Source organism: Oryzias latipes, chromosome 14, assembly GCF_053564925.1.
Source record: "Oryzias latipes strain Hd-rR chromosome 14, Olatipes_Hd-rR_3.1".
Lineage (NCBI taxonomy): Eukaryota > Metazoa > Chordata > Actinopteri > Beloniformes > Adrianichthyidae > Oryzias > Oryzias latipes.
Genome location: NC_136250.1, coordinates 27000332 through 27021639, shown reverse-complemented (window position 1 = coordinate 27021639; position 21308 = coordinate 27000332). Strand labels below are relative to the sequence as shown.

Sequence of the window (21308 nt, the reverse complement as noted above, 5' to 3'; positions counted from 1 at the left end):
GAGAAAGAAGAATTCAATTGTGTTCAATTATATTTATATAGCCTAATATTTACAACAATAGTCAATATGAATCCAAGTTTTCTGCAAACGCTGATATATTTTTCTTAGTTTTTCAACAGCCTATATATTCAGCTTTTTTCTGATGTGTTTACTTTGCTTTTTCCTTTGAGTCTAATATTTGTGCTAGCTCCGCGCTTGTCCCTGTCACCTTCCAATAACGATGTGCCGTACAGGATGTGTCAGACTCGATAAAAAAGCAGATGAAAGTACTCTGTCTTACATCTGTAAGTGAAACAGACGGTCTGCTTCTGGTTTAAGTGCTTTAATCCCTCCCCTGTGGGGAAAAGCTTAGCATTGTAGCCATTAAGGATGAGCCCAGCATGCAAACTCGACGGATTTCTTTCACGAGGTTTGAAAACAGTAAAAAAAAACTCTAGGGCGCATGCGATCCAGCGCAGCTCATTTCTACTGTTGATTATTTTTGAAGTTCCTAAAATTCTTACCATTTTAAACTGACATCATAGAATTTTTGTGTTTGTTTTGGAAAAAACGAACCATAAGACAGCAGGAATTTAGGATGCCCTTTAAAGGATAACCATGATGTCGGTTTTTACGTATCACAGGGACACCATTCATTTGCCGTCTCCTCTTAGAAGGTCATGGAAATATGCAAAAGTATTACAGCCAAATAGATTTGAAAAAGCCTCAAAAGATAACAAGTATTCCACCTGACCACCTGCTTAGCACTAAAGGGAAATGAAGGATTAACCTGTCAAGCTAATTCCACAGATTTACCAGATGAAACGAAAGATTTCTGCAAAATACATTTCTGGTTGGAGAGCTTTGAGGGGGGGGGGGGGTGACATCAGGTGGCTCTGTGTTCTTGTTGGATTCGGCTCAAGTCTTTGGCCTCAATACGGAGACCTTTAGAGAGAAGAGTAAAGGTCAGTCTCAAAAAGACGTGTGTTGATGTTGCAGACGGCTGCTCTTCACCCGTAGATGCATACATTCTGGCGCTCCCCTACACTGTGCGGGCTGCTCCTGTGTGGTGTGTGCTTGCTCCGACACGACTGGCATGTTAAGCACCAACAGCTGACTGCTGTAGCCTCCTTGTATTGAAGCAAGTCCTCGCCGGCTGCCAAACTCCAATTAAGCATGCAAACCTCCTGATCCAAGACAGGAAAGAAGCTGTCTCCGACTTCAGCTTTCTTGTTTGTTGGCTTTTCAGACTCTCAGGAAAATGAAACAACATGCAGTCCTTACAAATATTTGTCCTGTTACATACTTTAGAATCAGACAATTCGTTTTTGCAAAAGGACGGCCACAAAGAATTAGCTGTTAGGGGTGGGCGTATCGTAAGTATTGATACTACCGTGAGGAAATTGGTGCTTTCGTCGCAGTTTTTCTTTAATAAGTACAGTAAAATGCTTGAATATACAGAGTTCATCCAAGCGCGGCGTCTATCCGTCTGCAGTGTTGCCAGATTGGGCGAAAAACTCCTCAATTTGAACAAAAGCCTGCCCAATGTGAGTGGAAAACCTCTTCCCTCCCCTCGCTGCCTCATTGGAGAGTAGAGAGTCATTAAAGAGCCACATATTTGCATCCAATGGCAGGATATTTTTTTAGTGTTTTTTAGATTTTTACATTTATTCAAACCACCAAATGTTCCCAAGCGCTGCTGTGTCTTCAGCTCAACACTCCCCCAGAGGAGGGGTCAAATGCGGAGAAAAACTAATGAGATTTTAACTTCGCTTTACTACAGTGTTTGTTTTGTTGACTTTTTTCACTATTTTATCACTACCTTTATTTTAAAATATCTGTTTGTGGTGCTGTTTCTTTTTCATTTTGTTACATGATCAGTTCAGATAGTGGTTATTGGTTAATTAACATTTTCATGGGCCGAAAGTCTCTGTCCTGGGTTTTATTATACACTCATTGAACGAAACAATATATATTTCCCGAAATTATTCTATAATTACAACATTTAAATGAAAAAATATCAATACTGCCAACACTAGCCCTGAAATTTCTTGGAATTGGATCGATATCCAGATGCCCATGTGTTGCCCACCTCTATTAGCTGCGTATTAGTACACCATTGCCAATGTGACTTTAAGGGTTATGGCAGGCTACTGTGAATATTCCTGCTTTTTTTCTTCAATTTACCATCAAATTAAAAACCAGACTAATCAGTGTGTTTGGCAAGTAATTATTAACTAGGCAAAAAGAGGTTGGAGTTTACATTTACTCTCCTTGTCTGGGTCGATTTTATTAAACACCCTTGGTTCCACTCTTCAGATAAGAATGACAGGCAAGAACCGACTTTTAATGAGCACACAGAGGAAAAACAAAGTTCATGGCTATAGTTTGATTGCTTAAATTAATTTATACGGGTCATGGCAGGAGGGGTAGTTTGATGACTATAAGGTACCATCAGTAAACAGTGAATGTTTGCTTACTGCGCTGCATGGAGAAATGTCATTGCCATCCTATGGGTGTGTGTGTTCTGTTAATTGCAACAAAAATTTCATTAACTTGGAGTTTTATCAGACATCTGGAACAGCGTATGTGCTGAGTAGCTTCTACAGTCACAACTTTTATTTCAGGATGCTGACAAACATGTTTTCTTTCTAAAAAAAAAAAGAACACAGTGTACGTTTCCATTAAATAAATGTCTGTTCTAACACTTATAACACCATGAAAGTGGGATGAAACAACAAAAATAGCATGTGTGTAGGTTTCTATTATCTAAACTCATATGGGCAAGTTGTGATGCTCTGATATTCGGAGCTTCCCTGGCCTTCCGAGTTCAAACCAACATCGTAATTCCGGATGTCCATTTAATCAGACAAAAATGTCACCTGGGTTTCAAATGCTGCCTGTTTTGCCAGATGTATGAGAATTGTGTGTCATAAGCCACTAGCCTCTGTAATGTCTACCATGAAGGGAAATGTTTGTGTTAAATCTAAACGCTCTTTTTTTTACAGATTCTATCACAATTATTTTATGATTTCATAACAATAAAACATGAAAAAAAGGAATTTGTCTTAAGTTTGTCCTCTTTTTGTTCCCTTTCATTTCCCTTAAAAGTGTGTGTAAGATCTTTTTTTTAGTGGCAATGAAAGAAATAAGAAAACATAGAAAAAATAAAATGAAATTTATTATACTTAATGTTTTTGTGCATAGATAAAAATATATTTTTTAGCAAATAAAGACAGAAAAAAACACCCCCCTTTTGTGATAAATGGTTTCAAAGTTATTTTTTAAAAATTCACTTTATGCATGTTTGACTTATTTTAAAATGTAAGCCATATTCTCCTCATCATGTCATTTTTTTAAGTGCTTATTTTACAACCCTGAGCTGCAGCAAGAATACAAACTGTATGTTCAAAAATGTTTCATTTGAACTGTAGAGAAATTCCATAAAGAATTTCTAAGAAGTCAAGTTTTTATTGGTAAATGGCATGTTACAGATAAACCATTATTATTTACTGAAAAGAATTATTAACAACATAAACCTGTTATTAGGGGTAAATATATCAGAAAAAAATGCCTCTGTAGTTTGTGGAATCTTCCCAGCTGTGTTAAAAAGCTGTATTTTTGCAGACCATTATGTTGTGACAAAAATATACAGAGGACAGGGGTTTGTTGGGGCAGCCTGCAAAGATGGAACAGAAGCAGTGCTTTAATACAAATCAATACTTGTGTGACTCCTTGGATAAAATGTTATGAGGATATTATTCTCATCAAGGGTTGCTTATCTAAATCAATATTTCAGGGTTTATTTTTATCAGAAACAGTTGCTACCTTCTTAGGTGTGCATTTTCAGGTCTTGATTTTACACAGACATATCTAAGGTGACACAAATCGTGGATGACGTGTGTTCCTTCTAACTTTTGACACTGAAACATTCAATGCAGAATAAATTCATACAGTAATGAGATTATATGACTCTACGCACTTCCTACGCATTTCCCTCCTTACCAATAATGTCATAAGCGGTACGCTCAGTAGCAACAAGGCCTCATGGGTTTCGTTTTTGGCACAACTAGTTTACTTGCAGACGTACCTGTTCTCCTTAATGTTAAGTCTTATCACATGTGTAGATACAGTATATATTCACGCAGAACATCTGAAGAGAGAAAAACAAAAATATAACTCATTACATCAATAAATAAATGTTATTAATATATTACTTTACAACTCCATCAAAGCACCAAAAGGCTTTATATTTTGCTCCAAATTGAGCAAATTGGGACCAAAAATGTACATGTATTTGTAGTTACATCTACACGTAAAAATACATGTAGATGTATTTGAAAGCAAATAAATCAAATTAAATAAAATAAGTGAAAAAAATAAATCATTTGCTACCAACTTATGAGTTTTAAAAGCTGTTCTAAGAAGGTATGAAGTTGATATTTAAAAATGTAAAAATAAAAAATGTGTTTCTGGAAAACCACAAAAAGGTATTAGTTTTTATTTTTTATGATTATTTTTTTTTTACTTTGTTTACATTTTTAGTTTGATGAATGGTTTTAATCTATAGAGGAGAATTTAAACAGTACATATAATAAAATCTATCCGTGTGTGCATTTTTTTTTTATTGAAAGACCCAGATGGATGCCACATTTAATTGTAGATCTTGTGTCAATGTCCCCATCATGTCTTTCTTCCTCATAGTTATGATGCCTTTTCAAATCAACATTGTGATGGGAAGACGAGCAAAGGCCACTGCTGTGACAGCTCCCTCTTAGTCACAGATGTTTGTCTAAAGCTCTGTGTGACTGTCGCATTTGGAAACGTCAGTGTCATGTAGTGCAGTGATGAATGCTGGCTACCTGTCTTTGAGTGGCAAGCTCCTGCCAGCGTTTCCCAGGATGCTCCTGGGGAGAATTGAGTTGGTGCCGTCTTACTTATTTGGTGAAGTGGCAACCCGCTGGAGGCTCTGTGGAATTTCTCTGTTGAGGCGGATCACGATTCAGTGATGTTTCTGGCTTGCAAGCTGTGCTTCGACTTCTGTGCTGCATATTATTAAAAGTATAAATCAGCCTTTATAACCACACTGCACTTAAATATCATCACACTTGGTGAAAATGTGCTGTGAGGACTTGTTGATTAGACTCTCAGAACTTCACCCAGTGTGTTTAAGATTCTTTTCTGCTGGGCTTTAGGGACGGGCGGAATTATGTGTGACTTTATTACAAAACTGTGTCAGTATACAAGACACAGATGTGCTTACACTGTAGGATCAAAGGGACAACCCTTTGGTTTCTGAATTGAAACACATTAAAATTTAAGATGAAGTGGAACCGGGTCAGTTCACTGAGTAACCACAAGGGGTTTGCTTGGCAAGAAAGTCCATCTCCATGCACTTTAGTGCAAAATAATCTAGTTTTTAGGATGAATAAATACAGTTTATATTTAAAGACATTTTTATGCGCCAATATGTAATTTTGAGCTTAACTTTTTATTTATTTATGTCCTCTATTATCAGAAAAATGCCACAAAGACATGTTAAATACACCAAAATACTTTTTTTTTTTTTTTATCAGAGTGGGTCTTTAAGTTGTTTTTGGATTCCCCTTCCCAAGCCAATAACAGACACCCCTATCAAATATTACCAATTTAGGTTGGCATGTAAAAGAGAGCGCAAGCTAATAGCACGTGACCACTTTCATAATAAGTAATCTGGCACATATGCATTCTCTAAGTGAATATATATATATAGCTGCAGGTCAACATAGGATCATTTTCATGACTTTGCCTTATGCAGAAGCAGATCTTTAAATTTAATTGATGTTAAAACTTGCAAATTAGTCATGAACTTAGCAATTTACCAAATATAAAGTTGAAGAACTATGGGATGCATCCATGTTGTACCTGAAAAAAAATAAAAACATACTATTTAATAGGCAGATCAAGGAGGGAGCTGCTAGTGGAGCCAGCACATTAATTATGATTTATATGAATAAAAATACAAAGTAAACTTAGTATTGCCTAAGCTGTAGTTGTGCATTTAAGCATATTTTTTATCAAAAGACCTGCTTTCACAACACCTTATAAATTATTAGTAGTAAACCTTTATTGTAAACATGAAAAGAATGTTTTATGCAGGAAGAAAAAGTACACTTCAGTCTGTAAGATAGCAATAGAGCTGTGGAGTTAAAACCAGCAGCCTTTGCACCACCTGCTGCTTTACACTGTTGGTAAATTTGTCCAAATAAGATCAGAAGATTTCAAAAGGCCATAGAAGGTTTTATGCATTCTAATTATGTACTGTGCCTGAGAACTGGACTGAGTGAGTGTGACGTTGCCATGTTGGTGCCAGATGTCATCAGTAAGCAGTGATTGTTTCCGTGGCAACCACTCTCCCCAATCTGGAGTGAGCTTGTTAGAGGACCACACCCCTACCACTTGAAAACGAGCATCACGAAATCTGTAAAACATTATGAATGTTGGATGAGGCGGGCCAACAGGGACAGACTTTTGATGAGGCATCTAATTCCCTAGTTTATGACTTGAAAAATGGGCACTACAGAAGAAACAACAACAAATGTAGGATTATCAAGAACATGTTAAAAACAGGAAGTAGCACAAGAATGGTTATTCTGACAATTAGAATGATTGAGGAATAACTGTTTATTTCTCTATAGAAGTTTGTGGGATTTTGGCTTCTTGAAGCCAGCGGGTACTTCCTGTCTAGACCTCGAGAAGGGAGGGGTCACTTTGTCCAGTTCTTCTATACAGTCAATGATTCCAACCCACTTTAAGTCTGAAGAAGCACATGAGATTCTAATTACAACCAAAAGTTTCAGCGCAAGTAAAATATTCCTCGATTAGGTATGAAAATCAAGCTCATATTTGTTTTATTTATCTTATTGTTTCAGCATTTTATTCTAAAATTGGTTTTTACCTTTTTTTATCTGAACTTTACCATTTTAACTCCGGGAAAAACAGCAGTAAAAGCATCTGTAAACATCTGAGAAGTGCGCCGCACACGCTCTCACCGCTCATTCTTCCTTCATAATTGCCAGTTTGTTTGCAGAAAAAGGCGTATCGGTTGTTTTTTCGCTGATGCACAACATAAATGCGTGTGGCCCCAGGTGTTTCTCTGAACTCTTTCCAAATCTTGTCACTGTCGCCGCGGTTGACGTTAAAGAGCACTGAAGTCTCAGTAAAAGGATATTCTTGGATTAAAGTCATTATATGTTCCTAACCACCTGCCAAGAGAAGGATGGATGGGGAAAAGGGATTTTGCAGCATCGTAGTGAAGAAATGTCTAGTTTGGTTTACGGGATATAGTTGAAGTAGAAGGGCTTCTGTTGACTCCAAGTGTGTACTAAATTTGACCATTCCTGGAGTCTTATATTTGTTAAACAGGTGTCCTAAATGTATAGTTTGAGTCACATTGATGCTTTTATGAGTTGCCAGTTGTTTATTTCATTGTAAGAAAATGCTAATCTTGTTTTTAGATGATTGACCAATAACATAAACCTTCAAAATTGAAGATTTTTCTACACAGAAAAAAGGAAATGTGTGACATCATTGCTTTGCTCTGTATGATAAGTTGCTGCTAGTTCAAACAGTAAAGCAGATGAGTGGTAACAGTAAAAAAAATAGAAATGAATAAATATCATTGTGGGTTTCAAGCTCATAATCCATCTGCATGTTCAGAGGTTCCACAACATCAAGCATAAAAATGTCTACCTTGAGATTCTTTTGCAGCAGGTTTTGCCAAACCTTTTCTGATCCTTTGAGGCAGTTTGACTTTGAGCATTGTTTTATTGAGCTTTGCCCCTGCACTTCAATAAAACGAAAAACTAATGGATATTTTTCTCTATCTTTTTTTTTTTTCTCCACCCAGCTGCTATTCAGGTGCAAATCACTCCGGCGCAGGGGGAAATCAGCGTTGGAGAGTCCAAATTTTTCCTCTGCGAAGGTAAGAGGGCTCCAACACACTTCATTTAACTCAGCTTGATGCAAATTTCACTTCATTCAGCAACACTAGCTGTTGTAATTGAGGTCATTTGATACAAGTGATACGAGTTAGGTGGAATGATGAGACTGGTGTGCTGGTGCGAAAAAAAAGACACGGGGGTAAGTCAATTTTGTGGGGAGTTTTTGTGTTAGTGGAGGCTGTGTCAGGAGATATCACAGCCAGGTAAGAACAGGGTGGTAAGTGTAGGCAGATTTTTTTTTTTTTTTATCGACAAAAATACTGGTGGTTGGATGGAGAGCTGTGCCTGCCATGACCTCTAGAAAAAGTTGGCTGAACTCGTTTAACTTTCCAAGTTTTGCTTTTCTGTTTATTCTGCTTTATTTTTTGCCAGTACAGATATTTTTCTGTAGGACTTAGCTTAGGGTAAAAGCCAAAGATGTCATTGAAATGTATCACAATAAATTTATTTTTTCATTGACTTTTCTTTTTTTGAGCTCTATAACTGTTTTTTTCACGACGCAGTATTGGGGAAAATTTACGAACAAAAAACTTGGAACCTTTTAGTGACTATATGAAATTTTTATTGGCATAAGAACATTGAAAAAAAAATCTTGATGCTGAAAACTGGACCTCTTTAGACAGAAGCATCACAGACTTTGAAGAGATCTTGTCTTGCGTGGAGGAGGAAATAATTGGAAGTGGACAGCTGCATGGACATCAATGGCTTCATCAACAGGCACTGCACAGATCCTGCAAGTCAATGAAGTCAATAAAAAGAACATCAATCAACCATAAATTAAACAAAGGAGCTTCCAATCATTTGTAATGTTATCAATGATCTTACCTGTGTTCAAATCCAAGACAGTTTGACCAAATTGAGCAGTACAAGAAAGCAAGCACCTGGGGCCTCATTTATAAAACTTTGCGTAGGATTTGCGTCAGAAGTGGCGTACGGATGAAACATAGGACGTGCGTACACACAGAAATATTCGGAGTTATAAAACCGTGCGCACGCACATCCTACGCATCTTTCCCTTAATAAATCACAACCAATTCTAAATGCTGCGCAGCTTTTGCGGCCTCATGACACGCCCATAGTTGCCCATAAATAGTCCGTGAAACGCCCACAAATGAATATTCATTGATTGCGAAACCATGCCAAACACGGAGAGAAAATCAAAAAAACGTAACTTCACTCAATGTGTAGTAGAAGTTATCGTTGGCGAGGTGGAAAAGAGGAGAAAAGTGTTGTTTGGAGGGCACAGTGTGGACATTACTAATGCCAAAAAGGCACGTGAGTGGCAGACGGCGGCAGACGCTGTAAATGCTGTAGCCTCACAACCTCGGACCGTGGCCGAAATAAAAAAGAAAAGGTCGGACATCAAAGTCAGAGCAAAAAAACGTCTAGCGCTGTACCCCCCCACACACACACACACACACACACACCCATGTCTGCCACGGGTGTGGGGGGGGGGGCACCGGAGCTGACCCCTCCTGATGAGAGACTGGCGGCAATAATTGGGGAATCCCTTTTAAGTGGAGTGGTGACTGAGGCGCAGGGGGACACCGACGCGCCAGATGCACCGGGTGACACACCCCCAAAAGCCCGCAGAGGAAGTCGGAACCGGCTCATAAGCCACTTGTCCTCGTTTGCCAACAAGTCTCCTTGCTGTCTAAAGATACGTTCACTCCGAATTCTTCCATTTGCCACATCTTCTAAGAGCGCAAGATCAGCCATTGTGCGTCATTACGCATTGTGATGGGGCATTTTATTTCCCTCCATTTAATTACATCTGACAAGCTACAGATGTCGGGAATAATCGACGTGGAAATGGGAAATTGATCAGCGCAAATGTAATTTCTTGTTGCTTTCTGAATGGTCGAGACATACGCCATACATTGTTTCATCAAAAATAAAACAAACTAAAGGCATATGCATGAATACCATAATTCTGTAGCTTATGAAGAAATGTTTTACTATGAAAACAACTTTCCCCAGTGGACAATTAATGCATCTCTCTCTATCTATCCATCTGTCTGTCTGATTGCTCCTATATCTGCTCCGCCAGACGGACACATTGACGGGAATATCAGTTGTGTACATTATTTCGTTCTGTTAACTATATTATTTATATTATTTATGAGGATGAATTGCACAACATGCCAATATTGCAGAACATGTTTCACTTTTCTTTTTGCAAATATGTGTTCATTTGAATTTCTGTTGTAATTTTCGTTTGATTTTTTTTTGTTTGTTTCACTGCTGATCGATCAAACGGGTGTTGGTGTAGGCTGTTAATTGTAAGACTTGCTTTGTGAAGTCTTCATGTTATTTCTGAGAGGCAGTATTGTCATTTTCACTTTCACGTGTTTCTTCCATCTGCCGACGGTGTCGCCGTTTCTCATTTCACCCGTTTTTGTGCGTACGCCTGGGTCAGAGCTTGCGTGAAGGACCGCACATTTTCCCGTCAAGTTTGCTTTTTATAAATCTCAACTATTGCGTAGAGAGTGGCGTACGCCTTCTTTTGTGCGTACGCAACGTTTATAAATGAGGCCCCTGGTGTCCACCTGCTGGACTGTAGGTTCACTCTGACTGTAATCTCATAACGTTACTTTTGTTTTTTGTGGTTCTAATCTTTTTTTCTCGTATATGAGAACACATGGATCTGATTCAACAAGCTGTTGAAGGCAAAATGACAGACATTTTTTTATCATGTTGCAATCTCACGCATTCAGCTAAATTTAACAATTTAATTTAAAATAATTGTGATTCGCTTAAAACATTTGCTTTGCATGTTAGGTCGGACTATTTAAGCACAAAATGTGATAATTTCACTTGAGCTTGAGTCAAAGGTAGCTTGCATGCCGTAAAAGGGCGAGCACCTCTGCACCGTTGTATTTTTTACACAGTGCGGTACAATGGAGATCGTCGGATGTTCCATGGAAAATGATTGAATTTTACTTAAATGGTCTTAAAACATTTACCATAGCCAGAATATTAACTGTGTCTTCATTCTAACACTTTTTAGGCAGAATTATGAAATATCATGAATACTTTTTTTGTGTTTTTTTGATTATTATTCAAGACATTTGCATAAGAATGACTATATACCGTTAAGACAAACTACAGAGTTTTTTATTGTTTTTTTTAATACATTTTCAGTTGGTGGTGTGCATTGTGATTTATATTAAGAATTAAGTGGCCCTTCGCTCATAAAAGACTAAAAACAGTACTTTAAAACATAGAAAATGTACTTTAACACCTGCAAAAAGGACATTAATAATTAAACTACAGTGCAGATTGTCCAGATTTTTCTGGTTTACTTCCACCTTGTTAATTGTCCTTGACTCTACAGACAATTGCCTGAAAGTGTTTGGTTATCCCGAGGACGAAAATAAGATGCAGCTGTATTTGGAGAGCCCGCATTAGTTTGACACAGGAGATGAGTCATATCTGATTAGGATGCAACTGAGGGAGCAGGAGCGAGGCAGCTGACACCGACACACATAGTGACTTCTCCTGTGTCTCTGCTGAATATTTCACTTTCTTGCACCTGTCTCAGATTTTCTCGCTAAATCTCTATTCTGACTAGCCGGGTACTTTTGGGCTACACTGTAACAAAACTAAACAGAAACGGTTTTCTTAGATAATTAATGATAATCTGGTTTTCTACTTTGATTTTCGTCTAAGCTAGTGTTAAAAAGTAAGAAAGAAAAAAAGGATATTATGAGATAATAATTTATAATCAAATATGACAGGCTAAAATATGGAATTTGGTAATTTGGCAAACCGAAATCAAGATACTGAAGTAATAATAAATAAGGTATGAGATGCTGTCATCAGCTGATTCAGTGTTAAAAATTTGATGAAAAAAATACCATGACTGTTAGAGGAAATATTTTATTTCAAGAATATATATTTATTTATACAGCAAAAAAGTTTAAAAAAAACAAGACTGATCGTTATGAGCAATATTTCCTAAATAATTTATATTTTCACCCAAAAAAAAATTAATGGGTTAGACATTTGAAGTATTTCTCTTATCATTTTTATTTATAATCTTTTATGTAATAGAACTTTAATACAAGACAAACAATTTTGTATTTTATTTTCTTATGCTCAACATCAAAGTCATGCCTTCTTTGATTCCTGTCACTCATTTTTTGTTGGATTTTTGCTGAGGTACTCGTCCATTTTTGCGTTTCTTTGTTGCTTCATTCATTTGGAAAACCTTTCCAACCTGTGTGGCTGTTCATTCTATGTTTCAGTGACCGGGGAGGTTAAAGACATAGACTGGTACACTCCCAGCGGTGAGAAGATCCTCCATTCAATGCAAGATCTTTCTGTGAGCCGCAGCGATGAGGTCACATCAACTCTCACCATATACCACGCCAACGTGGACAGTGCTGGCATATACAAGTGTGTGGCCAGGGATGGCGAGAAGGAAGCCCAGGCCACGGTCCAAGTGAAGATATTCCGTAAGACTTCTTTTTTTTCTAATTATTATTAAAGCCCCAATGAAACTGAAAAAAATAAAACATAAAATGTCCAAACAATGTTTAAAAATAAATTGCCACAAGTTGCTTTTTCAATCCGTTTTCTGTTTTAGAAGAGTCAATGTGAAGTTATTTCCCTACAGAAAAGATCACCTTCCAGAGTGCACCCAGTCCGCAGGAGTTCACAGAGGGGGATACTGCTGACATAGTCTGCAATGTTGTCAGCTCACCACCACCCACCATCATTTGGAAGCACAAAGGCTCCAAGATCCAGGCTTCCAAAGACGGTGAGCCAGTTCAAATAAAGCTTTTACTTTGCTTGAGCAGCTTTCTCACCTCTGAGCCGCCATGCCATCCAATCCTCTTGACTCCCTGGGCAGTCACCTCTCTGCCAGTCCATGCTTTCCAATCAATTTTCCACACTCTTCCTCTCCCCCCTGTATTACCTATGAACAAAGTCAAGCATTTCCAGCAAGAAGTAGTAGGAGAACTCATAGACGATTGATGGAAAGGGAAAGTGGTTTTTTTTGGTCTAGGAAGGAGGAGATGCTGCAAATTGAAAGATGTCTGAGAGCAGAGTCAAATAAAATTTCTCCAAAAGAGGAAGAACGATAGTTTAGATATGAAAAAGAAGGTAGAGGAGTGAGAGTTTTCTGTGTAAAATTATAAACTGGTCAATCAAATGCCTAAGAAAAAGTAGGTGGTGCCTGCGTCCGACATTCAAAATGTCTGATAGATTTCCTGTGGTCCGCATTCAAGTGGTAGGGGTTTGAACTTCCAACAAGCCCACTTCCTATTAGCGAGAGTGGTTGCCATGGAAACGTTGACTCAGACCGACTCAGACTAATTACTGCTTACAGACGGTGTCTGGTTCCAACATGGCAGTAAAAAAAAGACAATTGAATCAACTTCATTCCGTTGGAACCAGAAGTACGCATCACATCACACTGACTCACACAGTTCTAAGATTCAGCCAATAGTTACTATAATATTTTTTAGCCAATAGTTAAAAATATATTTGCAGAATAGTTGGTTAAGTGCACCAGTGGCACACGAGAAAGCAGGGTTCGATTCCCGGGGGGGCACAATGAGCTTCATCCATTTTGTGTCCTTAGGCAAGACCCTTTGCGCTACTGCCTACCTATATAGCCACAAGGGGGCCCAAGTCTGGGTTCTCCCTTGCCGGTCCCCAGCCCAGATAAAATACAGGGTTCTGTCAAGGGCATCCGCCATAAAAAATCTCTGCCAAATCGCCTGTGCAACTCAGTGAAAACTAATTCGCTGTGGTGAGCCCTGACGGCATGTGCCAAAAGGTAAACAACAACACATCAAGCATTTTCTGCCTTCAAACCTCAAAAATGCATCTTATTTTATTGTAACCAGAAAAAAATAAAGGAATAAACTAGTTTCTGCATCAATTCTACTGCTGAGTAATGAGATAGAGACTGGATCTGACTTCAGAAAACTATATAAGCACCTGTAGAAATATGGAAATGATATCACTCGGTAATCCCTTTCTTGTGATTTGATCACTCTCTTTTAGTCTAATGCATCTGTAGCAGTTGACACTCTGGAAGCTGGGAAGCATGTCTGCAGTTGGGCATTAAAAAAGAAAACTCAACAAACACAGAAAATAAAAAGACACATTTATCTGAACTCTGTTTCCTTGCTGGAATCTACTCTGGCTGTCATGACCCCATTTGGGCACTCTAAGAGACAGAACTACAAACTTTCAGCATTTAGTTTCCAAATCTGCGTTCGATATCTGTAAAAACTTGATCTGGAAGCTCCTTGTAGCCAATACTAACTTGCCTTGGGTCTGGTGACCTTGATCCAACTCTGCTGTGGCCGATTCGCCCAAAACAAGAAAATATGCTTTTGTTTCATGCTTGAAATGTGTTTGATTTAAACTCCTCTTCCCCAGTGACCAGTGAGTTACCACAGCGCTGAGTCTAACTTGCATTTGCTCCCGGTCTCTTCTCGGGGAATGTGTTTTTCCCTGGAAAAACCACTAATTGTTACCAATACTGAAAACTGAAGAAACCTCTCATACAATTTTTGTCAGTGCAGCAGTTGACCTAAACATGTGATTAAATGTCCAAAAAGCTCTTCTTTGTCGGTCTGACTTCAATTTAAAACTACAGACGTGGACGCAGAGGTGTAAAACAGGTAGTTTTAGAGGAGAATGCACTTTAGCACATTCAGAATGCTTGGAATGAAAAAAAAAAGATATCCACATTTCCCGCCCACAGATGTGCTAAACTTACTTGATTACATATATTTACACATGCACAACCCAGCCGCAGCAAAACAAGTTCTCGCTCACTTTAACCATAGACACATAAGCACAAGTTCCTGCTCTTGAACGGCACAAAATGTATACATTTAAAGATATAGTTGAAAATATATTTGCAGACATTATACATGTTCCAAAATGTCAGATGTTGGTTTTAGAATTAACACCAACATCCGCACTACTATGTGTGTTGGCGAGGACATGGGCTTGATGACAGATTGTAAGGATTGTGTGCTCTTGTTAGGATTATTAGTGGTATTTTTTTAATTCTTGTGAGTTCTTCCTATAAATTTTCCAGCCACGGCTGTCGTGATTTGTGTTAATAATCCTCAGTGTATACGTGTAAGCGTCTCTAAGTGTATAGAAGTATCTGTTTTCAGTTCTTCATTTTCAGGTCTATTTTGTCCCTCTTTTGTTGCTCCCTAACTTTTTGGTCATATTTTGGTTAAATTTTTTATGTTTAAGTTTCTGCCGCAAACCTCGTCTCTTGCATTTTGGGTCCTACACCACTATTTCCTGACACAAACCCAGTGATTATGATAGACAATTTTATGTCCTACAATAAAAATCCCAGCCATCTTTTCTCCATGGACCTGTCAGATGCCTTTATTTGCCAGTGATTGTGTTTATTGACAGAGGATTCCTGTTGAAATTACTAACATAGTCTTGGTCTTGTGCCTGCATGAATGCGTAAGTTTCCCTTCAAATCAGCAGATAACCAGTTAATTTTAATGAGAAATTTAGTTTATATTAATTTATTTCACTTTCATTGATAAATTGCACTTTTATCATACAATTATTACACAGTTTTATTTGAAAATAAAGCAAAAGGTCAAACTTCTTGAATAAGTTTGTGGCTCCCTGAGAGGGGAAAAGAATCAGGTTTCAGGTTTCACAGCTTTGTCCTTTTTGCGAAATTTGATTTTTCTTTTTAGATTTGAATCATATAGCTGTATTCCATTCTAATTTCATGCATTGATTTGGATCAACTGGACTGACAAACCATATCTTTATGACTGTCTCTTTTTCTTAATTTGATTTTATTTAATTTTCTTTGGAGACTTTTAATCAAATTCACCCCTACAAAGTCTTCCTCTTTTTTCCACACTTGTTGAAACTCCATTTTTATTCAGACTGTTACCGTGCCTAAATTGATTGTCTTTTACCTGCTTTTGACCCGAATATATAGAATATATCCTTTAGCTTTGAACATATTTAATAACCTGAATAAATTATCTCTTATCTCCCTTGCATGCATTGACTTAATGATGTTACTTAACTGCTGTGCTGAGTCAGAAGAATCTCAGAAATCTCCGACATTTTGAACCCGATGTCCTGAACTTTGTTCCTCATTTTCTCTTTTAGTACGATACAAGATCATGGCTAATGGCCACCTGCAGATACGTGGCATCAAGAAGACGGATGAGGGGATGTACACTTGTGAGGCTCGTGTCATGGCCAGGGGAGAAATTGACTTCAAGACCATGAAAGTCGTAGTCAACGGTAAGTGCTACATTTCTTCCATCCTCTCCACTCTTCCTGTGTTGTTGACATCATCCCTGTTTGTTCTTTTATTGATTGCTGTTTCTATAAAAACGTTTTAACTGTTGCATTTTAAAGCTTCTGTCAACATACATTTTTTATCTTAATGAGATTGAGGGTTTCTATTGACCTGATACATGTTTTTTTTTTTGTTTTTACTGTTTTTTCTGCACTCGCTCTGCCACCCCATAAAACGTCCCAGATCCAGACCAGAAACTTGTGAACTTCACAACTTGCATCCCTTGTTGATGTGAGCAGTTGTCCAAAGCTATAAACTCGGACTTCAAGCAGGCACAGCTGCAGAAGAGGTTACAGAGAATATCTGAATTCTTACATACCGAGATTTACATTTCAATTACCGATTCCAAGCCGATTGAGACGACTGTCGTTGTGAATTTGAGCTACACAAATAAAATTGAATTGAATAGAATTGAATTTACTGTCAAAAGCTGTTTATCCTCAAACACAACACCTGGGACGAAATAGATGCATGTCACTTAAAAAAGTGACATTACATATCAATATTAAAGCCCCAAATGGGGTTGTATTGCCAACAGGTGCTACCCGGTCCCATCTTCACTGCCTCCATTTTGACCCGTCCTCATTGGCTGGAAGACTGCTACATTCCCCTCACTCTCCCCCTCTGCAGCTTGTGACAACTTCATAAAAAAAACACAAAAAAACAACCCGACTTTTTTTCAAAATTGCAGATTTTCTGTTGATTTTATATCCATAGCAACCATTCTATCTTTTGGTTGCTTGGGAAAATAAACAGCTCTTATTAATTTTTAGAACAGTAAATTTAAAAAAAGTTAAAGTAAATGTTTTGATTTTCTTGGCAACCAAGGTTTTTTTTTAACCACGCCCACATTGCTAATATGTTTATATTGTATGACATTTTGTTTCATTCAGCTTAAGCCAACGACTTGTGTTACATTTTCACAATATTCTGGCAAAAAATGTGCGGGTAACAGGGGCACTTCATTCTAGTGAGCTGACGCCGTTCAAAATCTACAACTTCTGATTCCAACATTTTTTCCCAGGTAGCTTCCCAATGATGCTCAGGGAGTTAGGAGGCGATAGATCAAAATCTTTAGGAGAAGTTCAAATTTTTAGCCGGTTTTAAAGGCTTTAGTTGTAGATTTAAGCTGGTGACATGTGTCAAATTCCACGAAGATCGCTTATACAAAAGTTTTCTTTTCCCACATTGGGTAAAAATGTGAAAATCACCAAAGATCACTCTTTTGCATAAAATGGCCACCAAGCTGTAGGTCCTTTGGTCATCCTATAATAATTTCAAAACTTACCGTAATTTCCGGACTACAAGCCGCTACTTTTTTCCTGCGCTTACAGCTCTGCGGCTTGTTCAGTGACGCGGCTAATTTATGGATTTAATTAGCGGCAGCCATGTACGTACTTTCGAACTTAATGAATAGTTTGAATTCTTTATCTAACACCAAGCACAAGGCATTTATATTCAACACACCTCTAAGCAGCCAAACAGCATGGACTTGACTTCAGGTCTTAGACACTTCAGTCATGGTTCAACAAAATGAAACACGCATGCCCGGCCGCATCCCAGAATCCTTTGGTGCCATTAGACCCAACGTGCACCAGATCGCCGCTAGAATATGATGAAGCTTTCAAGTTAAAAGCAATCGTTAAAAGCAGCGTAAAAAAGTCCACCGTCACCAACAGGTTTGGAAAAGCCGGTTTGCTGCGTGACGGAGAGAACAGCGCATGGAGTGAATTTACACTCCATTTACGGTTTCTAAGGAAACCGTAAAAGCGGAATTTTGCTTTGAAAAACTCACAGCCTCCGTGTGAGCTGGAGACATCTTCTCCTGCTGATTGAGCTGCGGGGCCGATGGCAGTCTGATGGCTCCCACACGTAACAACGCATCCGCCCCTCATACACAAAACGTACAGTATTAAGTCCGATTGCTTTGCACAGAAACGATTTGCTCCATCCACCGGCGCAACGGGGACGAAGTGCTCCTCCTTGAAGCCGCCCTGGCCAGAGGTGTCGGAGTAGATAGGAAGGGGAGACAAGGAGCGCGCGGGGCGGGAGCGGAGTGCAGAGGCTTCTGAATTCTGACGCACGCGCCGCACTGAGGTGCGCGTATCACGCTAAGGCGCGCGCTTTTCAGTCGCCGCTGCTGTATTTTACCGGTGTGTTTTTTAACCAGCCCTGTTACTCCCATAACGCTGCCGCGACACAAGCGGAAGGAGAGCTGTACCCGTTCACCCCTCCATGCACTGCTGATACTTGCTCATTCTTAAACACGTACAACAGAATGGCGAGCCGGGCATTGGCCCCGCCTTTAGCCCCTAAGACTCATGGGAAATGTGGAATCGCGGATGTAAATTTCCTCATCATAACTGAGGGATGTAATGTTGATTATATGGTTACTGTTTGTAATTTTATGTATGATACCTAGATTGTCAATAAGTAAAAAAAAAATGAAATAAAAACACCATAACTGAGGAACTTGTGAACAGAATAGAGGTCCATGCTGTTTGTCAGATGTCGATACACTCAAGTACATGAGCCAGAGGCAAAGCTGGCACCACCCACAATGTGCTAATGAATTGCACTCACTCTGGGATGCTGGGCGTGATCTGTCAGGATGACAATACCGGCTAACACATGCGCGGCTTGTACTCTGACGCGGCTTGTGTATGTATAAAACTAATTAAACACGTGAAAATGGGTGGGTGCGGCTTGTAATCGGGTGCGCTTTGTAGTCCGGAATTTACGGTACTTTTGCCATCCACGTCACGTGTGTTACGTTTGTGAATTTTGAAATATTTCTTAAGGGGTGGGGACTGTTGTTCACAGTGTCCAAGATTCATTTTTACTGGTTACTAGGTGCTTGCAAATTTTGGTGAGTTTTTGGAGCATGTGGCGGGGGTGAAAGACTCAAAGATGCAGTAAGACAGAAGAATTGTGAGAACAATCTGGTCTTTGCAGTGTAGGACTGCTGTGGGACATAAAAACTCATTTGAACTAAAAAGACTGATTATAACATTGCAATCAGTGCTTCAATCTAGCTGAGGTTGAATAAAGTGTTGAGCTTATGTTCCTTTTTGCTGTTTCAGTGCTTCCCACCATCCGTGCCAGGCAGTTTGAGGTCAATGCCACAGCTGACATTGGCAACTCTGCTTTGTTGGCCTGTGACGCAGATGGATTTCCCGATCCCATCGTCACCTGGACACAGTAAGTCGTTTGCCTGTTTTGATTAGATAATAGGATGCAGGCGGGGATCTGATTTACCTGGGATCAGATCAGGCCAGGAGCCAGCTGCCAAAAAAATGGAACATTTAGTTGTTTTTTTCCCCACATCTCCTGCGGTAAGCAACACGCGATGATGCAAACGAATGTTCTGGGTACAAAGCAGCTTTTTTCCAATCATTCATTGAGGAACACAAGAAGTAAAGATACTAAGAAAACCAATTCTTCCTTTTTTGGATAAAGCGTCAAAAATGTGAATTTAGAAGAATTGCGAAAGATAAATTGGAGCTTTGGTTAGCCCTTAATGGCTGTAGATTCTCATTCATTCAGGTTGATATTTTTTAAGTGTTCAGTAAAATAAAACAGTCAACTAAACATGGTTTGTTATTGAAATGTTTCATCTTCTCCAAGAGGCTTGTCTCAAACACTATCCTCTAGGAGCATGGAAAACAGCCCTCCTACTGCTGTATTTCATTCATCTTCTTCCGTATGTTCGCTGTCGGGGTCACGGGGCTGCTGGAGCCTATCCTGGCCACTTTTGGGCGAAGGCAGGGGACACCCTGCACAGGTCGCCAGTCTGTCACAAGCACACCCCCAATCACACTGACAGAGTTGCCAATTAACCTATGAAGTCTGTTTTTGGAGGAAGCCGGAAACCCCGGAGAGAGCCCACGCATACACGGGGAGAACATGCAAACGCCACACACAAGGGTCTCCCGTCGATGTTCTGTTTCAGGTCCCCCAGCCGGGACTTGAACCAGGGGCCTTCTTGCTGTGAGGCAAGAGCGCTGACCACTGCGCAGCCCCACAATACTGCTGTATTGTGCGGAGGAAATGTCTGTGGTAATGAAAAATAAACCAAGTCTAGTGGACTGCCTCTTTTACCTACTACTTAGCCACGAAAACTAAGCATTCAGTGAAAATCAAAGGTTTTTATTCTTCTTCCTCTCTTTTTTGATTCCTTTTAGACTGCTTTTCAGATTGTTCAGGTAAAATGTCCAAGTTAGTCTCACACAGAAATGATCTCTGAAGGTCCACATGTGCATTGGTTGGTTCGAACAGGAGCTTGAAGATGAAATATGTGGAGCCTTTTGGTGAAGCTTTATTTTCGGATTATTATAGGTTTAAAACAAAGAGATTCTGAACCTTTTGGCGACTCAAAATCAGATTATTGTCGGTGTTGTCGGCTTTCCGGGGTTTAGTGTCAGTGAAGCGGAGTTTCATTTGTAAAATAAGGAGCTCAGAGACACGTTTGGGTGTAGAGAACCGCTGCAGACTTTTTTTCTCCTTTTCATTCACATAACCTGAAGTTCATCTGTCACCTTTATGAACTTGTCATCCGAACACCAATGTGGAAGTAAACAATGTTCCATTCGCCAACTCCTGCAGATGAAGCGTCCCGTTTCAGCATAAAACAATAAAGAGGAATGAAAATAGTCTGTTATATTAGCATTAGAACGTTGAACATGCCAAAAAAAGTGCTCCTCCTCAGACAGAAGCGTCACACAGACGTAGAGTTCTGGTCTTTGGTGGAGGAAGAAAGGATTGAAGTGGACAGCTGCAGGGATACCGATGGCTTCATCGGGCTGCAGAGGTGGCGCAGTGGTTAGCGCTCGTGCCTCACAGCAAGAAGGCCCCTGGTTTAAGACCCTCCGGCTGGGGGACCTGAAACCGAACATCAATGGGGGACCTTTCTGTGTGGAGTTTGCATGTTCTCCCCGTGTATGCGTGGGTCCTCTCCGGGGACTCCGTCTGACCGAAAACATGCTTCATGGGTTAATTGGTTACTCTAAATT

At 39.3% G+C, this 21308-nt stretch overlaps 1 protein-coding gene across 12 annotated transcripts in view; it reads left to right on the top strand.

The window, feature by feature from the left end:
- The window catches only part of ncam1a (neural cell adhesion molecule 1a), a 309203-nt gene that overhangs the window by 207679 nt on the left and 80216 nt on the right, over positions 1–21308 (top strand). For all 12 annotated transcript variants that reach the window (XM_078930821.1, XM_023962555.2, XM_011483933.4 and 9 more), the window contains exons 2-6: positions 7868–7942; positions 12212–12421; positions 12583–12726; positions 16101–16238; positions 19380–19497. In XM_078930821.1, coding sequence (XP_078786947.1) covers positions 7868–7942; positions 12212–12421; positions 12583–12726; positions 16101–16238; positions 19380–19497 — 685 coding nt within the window. The remainder of the gene's footprint in view (positions 1–7867; positions 7943–12211; positions 12422–12582; positions 12727–16100; positions 16239–19379; positions 19498–21308) is intronic.